At 39.2% G+C, this 18786-nt stretch overlaps 1 protein-coding gene across 1 annotated transcript in view; it reads left to right on the top strand.

Moving 5' to 3' along the window:
- Window positions 1-18786, top strand: part of LOC124259805 (fibrocystin-L-like) — a 144484-nt gene that overhangs the window by 61681 nt on the left and 64017 nt on the right. The window contains 12 exon segments of the mRNA XM_046694010.1: window positions 575-628; window positions 980-1056; window positions 3004-3046; window positions 3800-3870; window positions 4285-4395; window positions 4792-4881; window positions 5397-5659; window positions 6806-6897; window positions 7980-8139; window positions 12649-12763; window positions 14732-14875; window positions 18596-18759. Coding sequence (XP_046549966.1) covers window positions 575-628; window positions 980-1056; window positions 3004-3046; window positions 3800-3870; window positions 4285-4395; window positions 4792-4881; window positions 5397-5659; window positions 6806-6897; window positions 7980-8139; window positions 12649-12763; window positions 14732-14875; window positions 18596-18759 — 1384 coding nt within the window.

Genomic DNA, 18786 nt, shown 5'->3' with positions numbered 1-18786 from the left:
TGCTGGTGTATTGCACATGAATTGCCGACATCATCCTGATGCAGTGTTGATATATCGCTGATGTATTGCTGACGTATCGTCGATATAACGATGTATTGCTGGAGTATCGTCGATATATGGCTGATGTATTGCTGAAGCGGATGTATTGTCGATAAACTGACGATGTACTGCTGATGTATTGCACATGAATTGCCGATATCATCCTGATGCAGTGTTGATATATCGGTGATGTATCGCTGACGTATCGTCGATATAACAACAATGTATTGCTGGAGTATCGTCGAAATATGGCCGATGTATTGCTGAAGCGGATGTATTGTCGATAAACTGACGATGTACTGCTGATGTATTGCACATGAATTGCCGACATCATCCTGATGCAGTGTTGATATATCGTTGATATATTCCCGATTTATCCCCCATGTATCACAGATGTATCGTAAATGTATTGCTGATAAACTCGCTGTTATACTGCTCTTGTAACGTTGATGTATCGCAGATGAAACATTGATGTGTATTAAAGCTGATGTATAGCACTCCTGACAGTGACTTACTCTTACACGTGATGTTGCAGAGTCTACATGGGAGATAACCTCTGTGCACTGAAGGACGAGAGACAAGATACCTTGTAAGCAAAAGCTAATAGATATTTCATTCATGACAGTTTTGAAGATCTGACCTGAAAATGCCTAACCGTGATATAGTATGTCCGTATAAGGTAAATGGGTACATGTGATTATGTTAAGGTCAAGGACGCTGTCAATGAAGCTACAAGAACCGGACATGGAATCGTCATGCGCAGCGTCACGACATTAGATTGTCCAAACATGTTATTCCTTATGAAACTTGGATCTATAATTCTCTCTCTGGGCGTGTTTATATATCATTGACGTCCCAAGAGTGTTGGTCTCATTAATGTTTAGCGTAAGACAAAGCCATCAATTGATATCTTCCAATGAAACCTGTGTGTTTGTTTTAGCTTCGGGATTGACCTTGACTCCGCTGGGCAAAGCTGGTGGGGGGCGCTGAAGTGCAAGCCGAAAACTACATATGTGGGTGAGTTGATGATGTATTTTGAACTATGAACATTGAGAGAGAGAGAGTGAGTGAGAGAGAGAGAGAGAGAGAGAGAGAGAGAGAGTTTATAAAGAGGGAAAAAAGCCAGTGATCAGCATCATGAGCATCGATCTACGTAATTGGGATACGATGACGTGTCAACCAAGCCAGCGAGCCTGATCACCCGATCCCGTTAGCCGCCTCTTACGACAAGCATGGGTTACTGAAGATCAATTTTAACCCGGATCTTCACGCAATAACTGTAGTTTACTGTAGTCAGTCCTATCATGTTCGATCTCAAGAACACCGGAGCTGTTAGAAAGTAGAGCGAATCAGCCTCCTGTGTCGGTAATCACAGCGTGCACCGGAGTTTTTTGTCAGTATTCAAATCAATCTTTCTGTCTTGTTTTATATATCTCCCCGGTACAAATGGACTATTACGGACTCTCTGCAGCGCACAGCGCTGCATTAATAATACGCCAGATTTAACGACCGTTTGTCCCGCGTTCACTATGACGACATACACAACGCACTAAGATCTTTTTTATTGCCTTTCTTTTCTCCATATAACTCATGTTTTATGGTTTACTCAATCATATGTAGGAAATTAACACATCCCATCATCTGTCATGCAGTTCAGACATAGACCAGTTCAGTCCATGCTTCACTTCGCAGACACAATGGCGCCGTTCCGCCAAGTCCAGGTGTAGCGTTCTAAATTGAAAGCTGACAGATACATGTGATTCGAAATGTCATGGCAGAATTTTTATTTTTTTATTGCATAATGACTGACTGACTGAGTTTGGTTTTACGCCGCTTTTTAGCAATATTCCAGCAACATCACGGCGGGGGACACCAGAAATGGGCTTCACACATTGTGCCCATGTGGGGATTCGAACCCGGGTCTTCGGCGTGACGAGCCAACGCTTTAACCACTAGGCTACCCCACCGCCCCTTTTGCATAATGACTCAAGGTTACGGGATAACTTGGATCAGGGGCATCGAGATTCACTGTGCTTTCGATCGTCTTTGGATTCGGCCCAATTCTTGTTGGTGCGAATCCAAATTCCAACCACTTATCGCCTTTGGTTTGTGGAGTCCTCCTATTAGTTCCAAACCGTGAAGATCCGGGTTAGAATAAATCTTCAGTAACCCATGCTTGTCGTAAGAGGCAACTAACGGGCTCGGGTGGTCAGGCTCACTGACTTGGTTGACACATGTCATCAGTTCCCAAATGCGCAGATCAATGCTCATGCTGTTGATCACTAGTTTGTCTGGTCCAGACTCGATTACATACAGACCGCCGCCATATAGCTGGAATATTACAGAGTGCGGAGTAAAAGTAAATTCACTTACTCACTTCTATTAGTTGAACACTCGGAATATGCGCGCCTTAATTTACATCCGATGTAAGGCAGGCATACAACCGTCTTATTCAGCTAGAATTATTCCCAAAGTCATATCTTATATTAAATGCTCTGTTTGGTTGTTGTTTAACGCCGCGATCAGCAGTATTTCAGCTATATTGACGTCGGGTCCGGACAAGACAATCCACTTAATGTGTAAAGACTTATGGAGGCTCATCCAAATATACAACAAGCTTGGGGGAGGGTCATGCGTTTCTGTATGCCTGTGTACATCTATGCATTAAAGGGGCGGTGGAGTAGCCTAGAGGTTAAAGCGTTCGCTCGTAACGCTGAAGACCCGAGTTCGATTCCCCACGTGGGTAAAATACAATTTGTGAAGCCCATTTCTAGTGTTTCCCGTCGTGATATTGTTGGAATATTGCTGGAATTTTGCATAAAACCATACTCACTCACCCACTCACTCTATACATTAAAACATGGCTCATGTTTATACTAACAATGATTTACGTTTCGTGTTTGTACAACTGATGAATCAAATTTCATGTTAGTTTTAGTTCTAACGATGTATCACATGTTCCAGGCTTCATGAATGCCAGTTTCATCGTCGACGAATGGTTTGGAAGGTAGGTACATTCTATCGTCAAAACAGACAACAAATTAACTCGAAATTCGAGCAAACCACGTGCTCGTGTTCAACGGTTTGACACTACTTCAACCGCAAAATGACGCTGTGTTTGATGTTCAACCATTCATGTTAATACAACTTTTATTACACTTATTAAAACTAAACTAGTGCCCAAAAGAAAGTATACAGTTTGGTTGACCAAACTTGAAAAGAAAAGAAAAGCATACAAATTATAGTTCACATGGTCATATGGATTTCCCAGTAGTCACCAGGGACGTTCCTGAACACCAGGGCCCTGTTTCACAAAGCGATCGTAGCGCTAAGGTGATCGTAACTCCCATACTTTAACATGGACTTACGACTGTCGTAGCGCTAAGGTGATCGTAACTCCCATACTTTAACATAGACTTACGACTGTCGTAGCGCTAAGGTGATCGTAACTCCCATACTTTAACATAGACTTACGACTGTCGTAGCGCTAAGGTGATCGTAACTCCCATACTTTAACATAGACTTACGACTGTCGTAGCGCTAAGGTGATCGTATGGGAGTATGGGAGTTACGATCACCTTAGCGCTACGATCGCTTTGAGGAACGGGGCCCAGCTCATGACATTTTGTCGCAATACGCTGAAGTAACATGCTGTACGACCGTGTGTGAAAGATTCGATTGTGAACAGTGAACGCCTATAAAGACTTTTTTTTTTAAGATTCAATTATTATTGTTCAAAACCTCAAAAGATTTTCTTCAGGTCAAAGCCCGACTTGGATACTCTCCGACCCAGCAGTACTGGGAAGATCTACATGTACCAAACATATGCCCGTATGTACCGTTTACCAGACACTACACGTGGTCTTTTCAAAACTTCCAATTTTTTTTTATAAGACTATTACCAGTTTTGAGTTATCAGCCCGTTCATTATTTCTTATAATTTTTAATTTCTGACAGATTCATATAATTCAGTATCGTTTCAAATAATAATTGAAATATAACATATGTTATATTTGGGAATACACTTTCTTAGTAAAGTACAGATTCTAGTACTTTTGTTGGGTTGAGCTCCATCCAGGATTCGAACCCACACCCTCAGATTCAGGCACCTAATCGCCAGCCCACTCAGCCACCGCGACTTCTAAATATAGCACACCATTGCCCGCTTAATCGGAATAGTCCCACACCTGTGTGTGAAAAAGCAAGTATATGTCCCTATTGCTATTGAGACGTTCCCTGTTCCAGCTATCTATGGCGTCAGTCCCAGCGAAGGCAGTGAGAAAGGAGGGACCAAACTAACCATCACTGGGAAACACTTTGACGAGACTGATGCAAAGGTCAAGGTCATGATTGGAGGTAAGATTATCTACTACAACCGTTTCTTGGTCAGTGGGGGCGGTGGGGTAGCCTAGTGGTTAAAGCGTTCGCTCGTCACGCCGAAGACCCGGGTTTGATTTCCCACATGGGTACAAGTGTGAAGCCTATTTCTGGTGTCTCCAACCGTGATATTGCTGGAATATTGCTGAAAGCGGCGTAGAACCATACTCACTCACTCATTCACTCAGTCTTGGTCATTGAGTCGCCTGCAGTTGTGTTCATATGCATGACGTCACGTTTGGATGACGTCACGACATTATAACGCAATATTGACAGTAGCGGATAACCTGTGGCGGAGGCAACATGCTAGCCTCATGTGTTGTAACATGTCTCATATATGCAGACTTTAAACGCTGCCCCTTGTGTTTGGTCCAGATACGGAGTGTCGAGTGACAGAGCCTGTGACAGACACGCAGATAGTCTGTGAGACGGTGGCTGCCCCTGCTGCGGCAGCGAATTACGAAGGTTGGTCTATCTCTCTCTCTCTCTCTCTCTCTCTCTCTCTCTCTCTCTCTCTCTCTCTCTCTCTCTCTCTCTCTCTCTCCATCTGTCTTTCCACCCCCTCTCTCTCCCTCTCTCTCTCTCACACACTCTCTCTCTATCTCCATCTGTCTCTCCCTCTCTCTCTCCTCTCTCTCTCCACACCTCTCTCTCTCTCTCTCTCTCTCACCTCTCTCTCTATCTCCATCTGTCTCTCCCTTTCTCTCTCCACCCCTCTCTCTCTCTCTCTCTCCATCTGTCTCTCCCTTTCTCTCTCCACCCCCTCTCTCTCTGTCTCTCTCTTTTCTCTTCTCTTCATTTGTGATGTAGTTGAGGCTATAATGTAGCATACGACTTATTAGAACGTCTTGTTTTTGTTGAATGGAGCGACGTTAAGGTGTAGATTCTTGCACCCTTTAGCTTGATCACGATGTAAATATATACACAGAAACGTCTCCCTTTGCAATAAATACAAGACGTTGTTATTATAATTTATTAAGGTGGCCGAGGGTTGAAATTCGAGCTATGGAACGCCAGTATGACGGGCCTTAACGACTTCAGCACGTTGACAACGACCGCCGCCGACTACTACCCGGGGACGATCGACAGCGGCTACTACAAAGACATGAATGCGATGGACAGATTCAACGCCAGGGCTTCAGGATACTACGTTCCTCCTCGTACATCCGACTATCGTTTCTACATCATGGCAGATGATAACGCAGAGCTTTACCTCAGCACTGATGCCAACCCTGCCAACAAGGTAACGCTCAGTTCCACAAGTTTTTCATACCAATGTTCATTTTAAAGGCACAATGACACACATTTTCGACAACATTTTGGCCAATATTATATATATTGGGGCATATGCACTCACTTTAGCTTCCGATTGATGCAATAAAAGACTTATGGCCCCTTACCACTTGCCTGATATCGATAATTGAAACTTCGAGACGAACATCTTCCAAACAGAAAACACTTGCCGTATATGGAATTTATATAATTGCTCCGTACATCGAAAACTGTCGCACGCGGTGTTCTCTGTGTTTGAGGAACTGGTTGTGCGTAGGATAATCGTAAAGAGCGTTCCAAGGGACTTAACTGTATGGAGTTCACTTGAAATAATGTTCGGCCGGTAGGGGGCGCGAGAGTCGATTTAATGCAAAGTTGCATTAATTCATTCGAACTTTTTGGGGGGAATAAATTATATTGTAGCTTCCCTGAAGGTTGATAGTTAGTATTATTGAGAGAAATGCTTCATCATTTCTTAGAGAAGTGTGGCGTGGCATTGTGCCTTAAACCTCTTATCATTCTCATATGTTTTGTGTATTATTATGTTACTGTATACTATTGTTCATTGTTTAGTTGTTGTTTAACGCCGCATTCAGCAACATTTCAGCAATATGGCGACGGTCTCTAAACAATCAAGTCTCGATCAGGCAATCTAGCGTCGAACTACGGTCAGTTTAGTTTTACACGGCACTCAGCAATATTCCAGCAATGCTGGGATACGATGACATGTGTCAACCAAGTCAGTGAGCCTGACCACCCGATCCCGTTAGTCGCCTGATACGACAAGCATGGGTTACTGAAGATCAATTCTAACCCGGATCTTCACGGGTCGGCAATCACATGAACCAACAAGGTCAGCGGACCTGACCAGCCGATCCTGTTAGTCGCCTCTTACGATCAGCATTGGTTGCTGAAGATCAATTGTAATCCGGGTCTTCACAGGTCATTCTTCACTCTCGCCCTCAAGGGCCATCGAAAAATGAAAGGTTTCGACAATCGGTGATCACGTTATCGAGAAAGAGCATATCCATAACTGTAATAGCACCTGCTCCGTACGTAAACTGTGTACACCCAAATAATTCCCCATGAAGCTGAATTCAGTTGTATATTATTTTAGGTGTTGATGGCCAAATCCAACGTTGACAGAAAGTACACAGATGACCCGACAAACCAGGAGTCGGACGTCGTCACTCTCACCAAAGATGAAAGGTAACAGACATATAATGTACATTCTACCAGTAAATACTGGATTGTGATTGGTTAATTATAATTTAAAGTCATTCACGTTTTATAACTCTGATATTCCAACAAAGTATGTATTATCTTAATAACGCGATAATGGTAGAATGGAGATAAACATCCTGTGTTTTTCCCAATTTTACGTTCAAATCTAACTTTGAGTTAGTTGATGGACTTGGATGCAATTAGTGAAGCCTTAGGTGTCAACCTAAGTGATATTGTTAGAATATTGCTAAAAGAGGCGTAAAACGTTACTCATTCACTCACTCACTCAATAATGGACTGGCAAGGTGAGGGAATGAAGGGTTTCGTCAGTAAAATGTGAATACGTTTACAACGAGCACGATTATATATAACAAAATAACGTATACAACGTTTGCTTTTGTCTGTATGTTGTCTAAATAGTGATCATTCTGAGTCTTGTTAGAACCGCCGTTTGCTATATAGCCATTCCATCACAGCCTATAAGTGGTTAGAGCTGCAGCGAGCCAGGGATTGACATCATGATCATTCGTCTACGCTATCAGGTTATGGTGACAAACGGTTGGGTCACACATTGTGGCAACCCGATCCTTATTGGCTCTTACCACATGAGACCCTGGTGGTGTTTAAACCCGGAATCCACACGGGAATCATGCAGGGAAAGGTATCAAACCGACAAGGGTAACGTTCATTGCAACCAAGTGGTATATCCCGCTGTAACCAGGGATTTTTGTTTATGAGACTGACACCGGTGAAGATGGGAACTGTGAAATATACGGTCAGTCCTCCAGAACGTAAGAGACCCGTGAAGATCTGGTTTAGAATTGGTCTTCAGCAACCCATGCTTGTCGTAAAAAGCAGCCAACGGGATCGGGTGGTCAGGCTCGCTGACTTGGTTGACACATATCATTGTATCCCAGTTGGGTAGATCGATGCTAATGATGTTGATCACTGGATTGTCTGGTCCTAACTCGATCAGTTTCAGAACACCGCCATATAGCTGGAATATTGCTGTGTGCGGCGTTAAACAACAACCAATCAAAATATTGTGAGATTGATTGTCTATGCAGGTACTACATTGAAGTGTTGATGAACGAAGGAGCTGGACAGGCGTACTTTCAAATAGCTGCGCGCGCATTCGACACGACCTTCACCGCATCTCAGACAGGGGCAGCCTGGCAGGACGTACAAGAGCTGAAGTTCTCCTCTACCGTCGTCAAGGATACCCAGGTAGGCCAAATATTTTAGTCTCAAGCTCCACAAGCAGTGCAATTATTGGTTTATGATTACAAAATGCTCGGGCATTCCAATTTTTAGTGTTTCTTATTGTAAATCACTTACGAATGGTCAATTATATGTATTTTAATGAAAAATTAATTATTTTGTAATTCAATTTTAAAGCATTCAGGGCAGAATATTAATTGTTGTAGGATTACAGAATGTTCAAGTATATTCATTGTTGGGGGGAGTTTGGAATTAGAAATTACCTGGCCTATCGTTTTGATTTATAAAATTCAAATAATAAGATATACCGATTCTTCTGGCATTCTTGTTTAAATTTAAATATAATCAGTAAGCTAAAAGAATTATTTTTCAATACTAAGACACTCGTTCGATCAATTGTTCTGACTGATTATTCTGCAATATCTAGTAGCGGTGTATCGAGGTATCACTGTATACAGGATCACCATGTTCTGATGGTATACTGATTATAATTACTTATATACACTTATATACATATATACTTATATACAGACCCGTTTAAGTTTTTGTTTTTTTGTAAAGTATTTTTATTCACTTTACTTTGTGACATTTGAACAAGATATGTGGGTAGAGTAGAATGGTACAGGTTGCATAATAAAGAGCAGACAATGTATAACTTATGGTACTGGGAATAGAGATTAACAATTGAGATGCTAGCTAATATTACAGTGAATTAAAATACTAAAAAATAAATTACAGGACTGCATCTAGGACATTCCATTTTCTGTAAAAATGATTCATATTATCGTTTTCTTCTCGATAAATTTCTCTATCTCGTAGACATCTTTTAATAATGTTCTGTAGATGGTGAAGCTAGGTTTGTGTCCTTTTATATTCATTTTATGTGGCGCTTTGCCAATAGTATCATGTGGTTGAGTAAGTGGTTACTACAGCTACAAAATAGAATATCATGGTTTGACATTTCATACGTTTTACCAAGGACTTGAGTAATAAAAATGTTAAATTCTGACCAGAACATTTTGATGGTTGGACAATCAAGGTATACATGGTAAATATCCTCACTTACTGAACCACATAATGTACATAGGTAATTATCTATCAATTTCATTTTTAGTAATTCTCGTTTAGTGTAAATGACTCTATGCAAAAACTTATATTGAAAATCTAAGAGTTTCGTGTCTTTAGTGCATTGTCTATATTGTGAAAATATGGTTTTCCAATTTATCAACTCATTTAGTTCCCCGTTCCATTTGAGACACACATTCGGAATGTTATAGTCAGATATAAAATTATCATAGAATATCCTTGAACCTTAACTAAGTTTAATCAAATCGTTCCAAGGAGAGCACATAGATAACGACGGTATATTAAAATTGTTGTTTGTTCGTATAACTTCTTTCCACTGTTTGGGTATACTAAGGAGAACACGATTAAAGTAAAATACAGTACCTTTAATACCAAATTTTGCCTTAAGTTCTGCAAATGTTAGAAATGTGTGGTCGTTACAAATATCTATAATATAAACTATTCCACATTTAATCCAGTTATGAATGATCAAACTTGGCTGGTTACACTGGTGATTTAACCATAGTGGCTGCATGAGCATTTCATTAATGTCGTTATTGTTACATACCGATCTTTTAACATATCTATGCCAGGTATCAAGAGAATCTTTCCAAAATGGATTTTTAATATTATAATGTTTTGTGATGTTGGCTCCTAAAAAAAGAAGGTTTTGTAGAGGGAAACCGGCGAGAGCATAGTTCTTAGGTTTTGAAATATATCTCTTCAAACATGAATGTTTTAAAGAGTCGATAAAGGTTTTCACGTCGACCATTCTTAGACCACCTTCTTTGTACCTTCGTACTAAATTAATTCGTTTTATTGTAAAAAAATTATCATTCCATATAAATTTGAAGAATAATCTGTTCAAATCAGTAATAAATATTTTTGGGGGATTAGGGAGAGAAGAGAAGATGTGGACAATCATGGATAAAGCTAAACTCTTAACGACGGTTATTTTCCCTATCAACGTTAAATTGCGTCTTTTCCAATTCAGTAGAATTCTTTTTTATTTTCGAGTCTCTCCTTTTTATTAATTACCTATAGGTTTTCTAAATGAGCATTTAATTTGATTCCCAATACTTCGAAATTCTCATTATGCCAATCCAGCTTATAGTCCTGGGATAGAACTATTTTACTACCTGCCATTGAGCCTAGCCATACTACTTTTGTTTTATCAATATTTGATTTCAAACCTGACATCTTGTAAAAGGAAAGCAAAGTTTGCATACCTTCATTAAGAGAGGTTTCGGAACCGTCCAAAAATAATTCAGTGTCATCTGCATATTGACCAATACTATGTTCGATGTCGTTTAAAACAATTCCTTTTATTCTGTGGTTGTGTCTGATCATTATTCCTAGTATTTCTGCTACCAATAAGAATAAATATGGAGATATGGGATCACCCTGTCTACATCCCCTTTCATTATCGAAAAACGTGGACAAGTGACCATTCTGTATCATACACAAGGATGCATTAGAAATCAATATGTTAACCCATCTTTGAATGTTACTTCCAAAACCAAACTTGTCTAGGACCATCTTAATGAATAATTTTGACACGGTGTCGAAAGCTTTTTCAAAGTCAATTAAGATTAGTAAACCTTTTATGTTTTGCCTTTTAGTTTCAAACATAATGTCATAAAGAAGTCTAATGTTTTCCGTAATGCATCTTCCTGGAATGAATCCTGTTTGATTTTCGTTTATAAGAAAATTCAAAGTTTTTTTTAATCCTGTTTGTTATACAGGTACTTATAACTTTATACAATGCGTTTAGGAGAGAGATAGGTCGCCAATTCTTTAGGTATCTTCTATCCTTACCTGGCTTAGGGATACATGTAATTGCTCCTCTATTCATTGTCGTAGTCATAGAATTCTGGTTGAAAGTTTCTTTTAGATATCGGTTAATCCAAATTTTCAGATTTTTCCAGAAAAAATTGAAGAATTCGATAGGGAAGCCATCTAAACCTGGACTTTTGTTATTTTTCATTGATTTAACAGCATGCGAAAGTTCTTCAACATTAATATCGCGCTCTAGTTCATTTGACTGCTCTTTATTTAAAGAAGGAGTAGCAATATGTTCGAATACAGCTTTAATGTCTTCATCTATGTCGCAATTTGATTTATACAGGTTTAGATAGAATCGCTTTTGTTCCACTATTAGTTTTCGTCCATCTGCTATTTCTTCACCATTATCAATAATAAGGGAGTTAATAAGTTTGTTTGTATAGTTTCTATTTTCTAAATGACAAAAATAATTTGTAGGTTTATCCCCTTCTTCATACCACTGGATTCTATTTCTAACTTGGATTCCTTTTATTTCTTCTTCTTTTATTTTTTCCAATTCATTTTTACTTTTAGATAAATCAGCAAGAAGTGTTTCATTAACGTTTTGAAAGTTACTTCTTATTTCATCTTCTATATGACATTCTCCTCTAGTTCTTTATATTTTGCAGTTCTGATTTTCTTAAGATAAGAGTATGAGATGGATTTTCCTCTAAGTTTAATTAAAAATGTCTCTAAAAATAGAGTGTCACTGATAGTCAAACGTAAGTGTTCATCATTAATCTCGTTTAATTCTTCATCTGAATATGTAGGGTCTGTGTATGCTCGTTTTGTTTCATTAAGTAAGTCAATTACTAGTGTTATATATTCCTCTCGTCTCAATAATAATGTGTTAAACTTCCAATAGCCGCGTCCCTTTTCCTTATTTTTTTGTGTTGATAAAGATAACGTTACAGCAGAATGGTCACTTTTATAACCAGGTATGATGGATATATTACTATTTATGTTAAAGAGGTCTTCAGTTACCAAGAAGAAATCTAATCTGGCTTGTTGGCAAGGATTTTTTTTCCACCATGTATACTTTTTTGTTGTAGGGTTTATAACTCTCTCCATGCGTCTATTAAGAGTAAATTGTCTATTTGGTCCAAGACAAGAGAACCGTTTAAGTTGGCTTTAAAAGCAGGTCTTAATTGTTCGCAACTGTGGTGATGCCCATGAGTTTGCCAACAGACACCCAAAAACCACACAGCCAGGAACATTCCAGGTATCAAATCACATACATGTTCTGGAAAAAATAGTGAATGTATGAGTTTTTACGCTGCAAGAAGACAGGTGTTGACTGACACTGGGCCATTTTGAGATCAAATCAGAAATTCGAACTCATGACGGAAATATTTTAAATTGGATTGGGGAAAAGTGGTATTTCTTAAAGTATTTACTTGGAACATATAAGTTAGTGAGTGAGTTTAGCTTTACGACGCTTTTGTAGTATTCCAGCAATATCACGGCGGGGGACTTCAGAAATGGGCTTAACACTTTGTACCCATAACATTGGAAGATGAAATTTAGACGACTATTAAAGACATTGACACATCCTCAAAGAAACATTGTACCTGTCTTTACTCGAGGTGTGAGCAACAAACACTTGTGCCTCTATAACCATTTCAGAGAGTGGTTCTCACTGTACCGGCGTCGCAGACGTTGACGAAGGAGGTGCAGACTGTTACTGTCGTTGGCAACAGAGAAACCTACTTTCGGCTCGGTCTCTTTGGAACCTACACAGGTGAGTATACAGAAGTTAGTGAGTGACTTGAGACGACGCCCGGAACTCTATTTAGGTTAAGTCGTGGTTATCTGGTTTGATGTGGATAGAACGACAAAGATATATACGAAGTCAGGCTATACGATGTTCATCCTGAACATGTTCAGTGAGTGAGTAAGTAGGTGAGTGGGTATGGTTTTTCGACGCTTTTATTAATATTCCAACCAATCACGGCGGGAGACACTACAAAATGGGCTTCACACATTGTACCCATGTGGGGAGTCGAACCCGGGCCTTCAGGGTACGAGCGAACGCTTTAACCACAAGGCTACCCTACCGTTCCAAATTATCATAATTACTGCGGAAGATGAAATTTAGAAGACTATTAACGACGTTAACAAACTCCTCAAAGGAATATAGTATGTATCTTTACTCGAGATGTGAGCAGCAAACAGTTGATACCCACTTTTATTACCCACGTGGTCAACGTATGGGTAGTTGCATATTAATCCCGTACGTCACACGAGTGTCATATCGCGTTGACCTGTGTCGTAACGACTTGACCTGAAATTCTAACGATTTGATTGGATAATCGATGACCTCTCAATTAGGTCACATTCTGACGTAACTATTTTTTCATTCATAACAAACACGTGAATTCATTCATTCTACAACTTAAATGCATTGTGGGAATGTAAACATTGCGAACGTTGCCGTGTCGCTGTTTAATTGTGAGTCGAACTGAGACATTATATCCGTCGAAAAACATAAACGCAATGTTTCCACCAGTGATGTTAGCCGAATGAATCAACTGGAAACCAAGAAACGAAGTGCAACGGAGTAGTTTACTGTAGGAGGCTGTACGAGGCGATTACAACTGACATGCATCGTGACGTCGGTTACCATGGCAGTGACGTCATTAGTGTGACGTCATGCAAATATTGTACTACAGTACAAAACTCTTCCGCAACCTCTTTATGAAACCGGTTTCGGTTTGAAACCAAAAACATAACAAAAATACGCTATTTTGTCAATTTAAATGCATGTAAGACGTGGGTAATAAATAAAATACCACACTCGGTCTCATTACATACGAATTATACGAAACTCGTGACCTTCCTTTGTTATCTGACCTCGCTTTCGCTCGGTCAGATACCATAGGAAGGACACTCGTTTCGTATAATTCGTGTGTAATGAGACCTCGTGTAGTATTCTCTATTTATTACCCACGTGGTCAACGTACGTTACACGAGTGTCGTATCGCGTTGACCTGTGTCGTAACGACTTGACCTGAGATTCTGACGATTTGATTGGATAACCGATGACCTCTCAATTAGGTCACATTCTGACGTAACTATTATTTCATTCATAACAAACACGTGAATCCATTCATTCTACAACTTAAATGCATTGTGGGAATGTAAACATCGCGAACGTTGAAGTGTCGCTGTTTAATTGTGAGTCGAAAAACGTAAACGCAATGTTTCCACCAGTGATGTTAGCCGAATGAAGCAACTGCAAACCAAGAAAAGGGGTGCTACGGAGTAGTTTACTGTAGGAGGCTGTACGAGGCGATGACAACTGACATGCATCGTGACGTCGGTTACCAAGGCAGTGACGTCATTACAGTGACGTCATGCAAATATTGTACTACAGTACAAAACTCTTCCGCAACCTCTTTGTGAAACCGGTTTCGGTTTGAAACAAAAATATTAACAAAAATACGTTATTTTGTCAATTTAATGCATGTAAGACGTGGGTAATAAATAAAATACCACACTCGGTCTCATTACATACGAATTATACGAAACTCGTGACCTTCCTATGTTATCTGACCTCGCTTTCGCTCGGTCAGATACCATAGGAAGAACACTCGTTTCGTATAATTCGTATGTAATGAGACCTCGTGTAGTATTCTCCATGTAGCGTATGAGGACTTCACCAGCCATCTTCAATATCCCCATTGATAAATATGTCTATTTCATCCAGAACCCCTCCGCTTGACGACCAGTGTTGCACAGATGGACACCGCCCTGTCCGCCCTGCCCAGCCTCTCCCCTGATGGGGTGACAGTACAAAAAGCTGACGAGGGCGCGGGGGTAAAGTTCACCATCACCTTCGACAGCGAGAGAGGTACGTGTATTGCAACATCATCACCTCAAACCCTTTTACAGAATACCCGTGAAGATCCGGGATAGAATTGATCTTCAGTTACCCATGCTTGTCGTAAGAGGTGACTAGCGGGATCAGATGGTCAGACTCGATGACTTGGTTTGACACATGTCATCGTATCCCAATTGCGTGAATCGATGTTCATGATGTCAGTCACTGGATTCTCTGGTCTGGACTCAATAGACCGATCCAGTCTGTCAATCAAAACTGGCGCATGCGTCAATTTTGGCCAATCAGCAGGCCGGGCGCGCTGTGTGGATTTGTCAGACTTATTTCCGGGGTCAAACGATGCATCCGAAGCGATGTGCTTCGAATTATGCCATTTACACTCGCTATATTTATTATATATTGCTGCGATTTGATGTGTACCTTAACAAAACCATTACGGCCAAGACAACAAAAATGGAGGCGGATCAAGAAACACGATAGGCCTAACGATCAGTTAAATGTCTGCACCATCGTTCAGGAAACCTACGTCTGTCTGCTGATGAGAATTTGCACGAATTTCCACACTTTTGCACATGTGCAAAATCATTACCAATTGATGACAACAAATAGCAGTTTAAGACTTTGCAAGTGTTATAAACACGGACAATTCTTGTAACTACAAAATTGTTTTTGCTTAACGTTTTTAGTCACTACTAGGCATTGAGTTGGTACGCCATAAAGCTCAAATGAGACAGGCGAGAAAGCCGTGACACGATGTGAACAAATCTTCATTTCGGTTAGGGTCAACCGAAATAGCAAAACTTGTTACATGAAAGAACAATGTGGCGGATATTGTCCCCTTCGCTCTTAGATAGTCTTCAATTTGTCCCACATTGTAGGATGTTTTAAGTTTCATAAGCACAATCTGAAGGCCTACAGTATCTTGTTAACAGAGCAAAATATTCGAGGAGTAATATTTTTTATTCAAACGGAAATATTGTCAGTGTCAGCAGTTGCCTATCATGCAATATCCAAGTATCAAAATTAGTTCATATGAGTGCCTATAAAACCATGCTTTAAATATTTCAGATTTTTTATAAAGAGTTGCATGGGACTTTGAACTGAATTACCTTCCTCCATGTTGATCGAATACGAAAACTATGTGAGAAGAATAGTGACTTTCTGGAGTATTGGACGGAGTGAAATAAAGTGTATATCTTAATTACGAGAACATTATTTGAAGTTTTGTTACCACATAAATTATTCACATATAATGGTACATTTTAGGAGTAATATTACAACTGTAATTTTGATTAATTCACTGGAAATGATAGCAAGGTATGTTTTAAGAATCTTGCTGATTTCAGTAAACGTGGAAGGGTAATAAAATTAATAATAATCTAATCAATAATAAATAATTATTCAATTGATTGACATATCAGATTTTTTAGATTTTAAGGCAGAACTAGGCAAACAAACACCATACATATCATGGCAGGACAATCACTTGGTATTAACTTAGTTTCTTGGCTCCTACTTTTAGATGTTTTTTTAAATACTACATTTACAAATAAGATAATTCTGAAAGTGATTGCTAGTATCATAACTCATTAAAGTTATTTCAACATCCAGAAAATTTGAAAAAGCAAAGGCTACGTTTTGGTCAAACCCTGGTCAGGCATTATCCAGTCCTGGAACAGAATAACTTACAAAAATCTCAGGTGACTTTTCATGTAACGGAATAAAGATTGAAACATATATTTAACCCATATTTGATGTAATTCTTCTGATAAATCATAAGTTTTTTAGGAGGTTACTAATATTTGAAGACTAGGCCAAAGCTAGTGTTTATTAAGATGGTGGATTTGGACAAATTGTTCAAGGTTTGTTGATGGTTATTTGCAAAATGAGCTTCATATTAAATTGCACACTGGTTTGTAGGAGATGAACGCTTCAGGGCATTTTCATGTCTGTTTTCCTAAACCTTTGTTAGGACTTTTACCAAATTTTGAATCAACTTTATTATAATTGTTATGACACCAGTAAGTATCTCAGAAAAGGAAATGGATCAAAATCAGTGATATGTCCTCTAGGGATATGGTCTCAGATCTAATAAAACAAAGATTATCATTGTTTAATTAAGAAGCAATAATGTCAATATGTAATTGTATTGACAGAAGGCTTTGAACATAGGATATATTCTTTGCACCTTATTTACACTAGTAGTTAGCAGTTAAACATCTCTGATGAAAAAACAATAGATCTACATTTGTATTTTGTGTAACATTCTATTTCAATGCTAGTTAATTGTTCGGATAACTGTGTATTCTCTGTTCCAAAATTTTGCATCACATGTTTCCTATTTCTGGAAGATGGGTCAGCTAGTGTACAGGTGCAGACAGTATCTTGGATCTTCTTTGTGTTCTGGTGCTGTGACATACCTGTACATAAACGCCGGCAGTTCATGAAGTCCAGTATTGTGGAAGTTTGTATGTAAATTAGGATTCCATAACAAAGTACATATAGAAAAATTAAATGGAAATGATGATTAAAACAATGATTTCCTTATATTCAGTGTCATTTTATCATGGTGTACAGATTTTGAAGAGAGAAACTTTACTGAGAGTTGCTGCAGATCAGCTGTTGAATATTTGCTTCTGGGTATGTCCAGATACGTCCATGGAAACATATTGTTTACAAGCCCAATTACCTTTTCCAGATTTCCAAATAAGATCAAATAGATTATGCTGTCAAATAGATTATGATTTGTTTACATTAATTGTACAGACAAATAAGGTGCATGAAGTAGTAGACGGGAAATATTTTCTGCATTTTATTTACCATTCTCTTAATTCATTAAAAGATAGAAACCCATGTTTTCAGATTATTGAACTAAATTTGAACAACGCCAACGGATAAGTAAATGCGCCACGTGCTGTGTTGATAATCTTTTTATAGATACCGAAACGATCTGCAACATGAACATGTGGTTGTGTTCACGAGTTTTAAAAAAATATAAACCCAAACAACAAAATTCAGTTATCCTTCCCCTGCTAATATCTGTGACGGTGGTGAATAATTGCCAGATAGCTAATTGATTCGAAAGAAATTACGCTTCCTACAGTCTCAGCAGCTAGTCGAGACGTTTTTTCATCGGGCATGTAACTCATTTTCACTCGCCAGTTGTAATCTGCCAGCTAAAATATATTAAAAATCACATACGTATAACTTGCCTCTTTAAATAACATTCACAAACGACGGATACCAAAGTATCACAAGCAAAATTCACCAACAACGTTCCCAATCACGTAACGTTTCTCCGGCGGTGACGCCATTGTGATTTGCCAGTGGTTGTCACCCCTAACGTCAAAAACGAAGTGGGCGGGGCTTATCGGCCGGGACTGGATCGGTCTATTATTTACAGACAGCCGTCACAAAGTTGGAATACTGCTGAGTGCGGCGTTTAACCACGAAGAAACAAATGTCAGCGAAATAACATTTCAGCTGAAATACACGCCCCTGTGTTAGAATGGTGATCTCTAATCCAATTTAAAGTTAAACCAGTTTCACCTCCCTTGATAATTTAAACCCACATTTTAAACGACTATTCAAGTATTAAATTTTACATTTATTTGATATTGCGGATACTTTGACAGTGGGTTTAATGATACTGGGCCATTTACCTATAACAAACTGTACGCTGTGTGTCTTTTTTAAAAGTATGATATATTTTCTATCATTCCTCTGTTTAAGGCAACTTTCCCGACCTCACCTATATGTTCGATGCCGGAGGCCCGACCGACTGCACAATCACCATTGCTGAAAAGACCCCAGGGAGATCACCATTAACACACTTTAGCCTCAAGATGCATGATGTCCCCTCCCCGAGTGTCAAGGTCACCGCCAGTGACAGTGACGTAAGTGCTCCTGCGTTAACGTTCAAG

The sequence above is a fragment of the Haliotis rubra genome, unplaced genomic scaffold (genome assembly GCF_003918875.1).
Source record: "Haliotis rubra isolate DU_JTF1 unplaced genomic scaffold, ASM391887v1 Scf1182, whole genome shotgun sequence".
NCBI lineage: Eukaryota > Metazoa > Mollusca > Gastropoda > Lepetellida > Haliotidae > Haliotis > Haliotis rubra.
The sequence above is the reverse complement of the archived record's forward strand: the minus strand, read 5'-3'. Positions and strand labels throughout refer to the sequence as shown.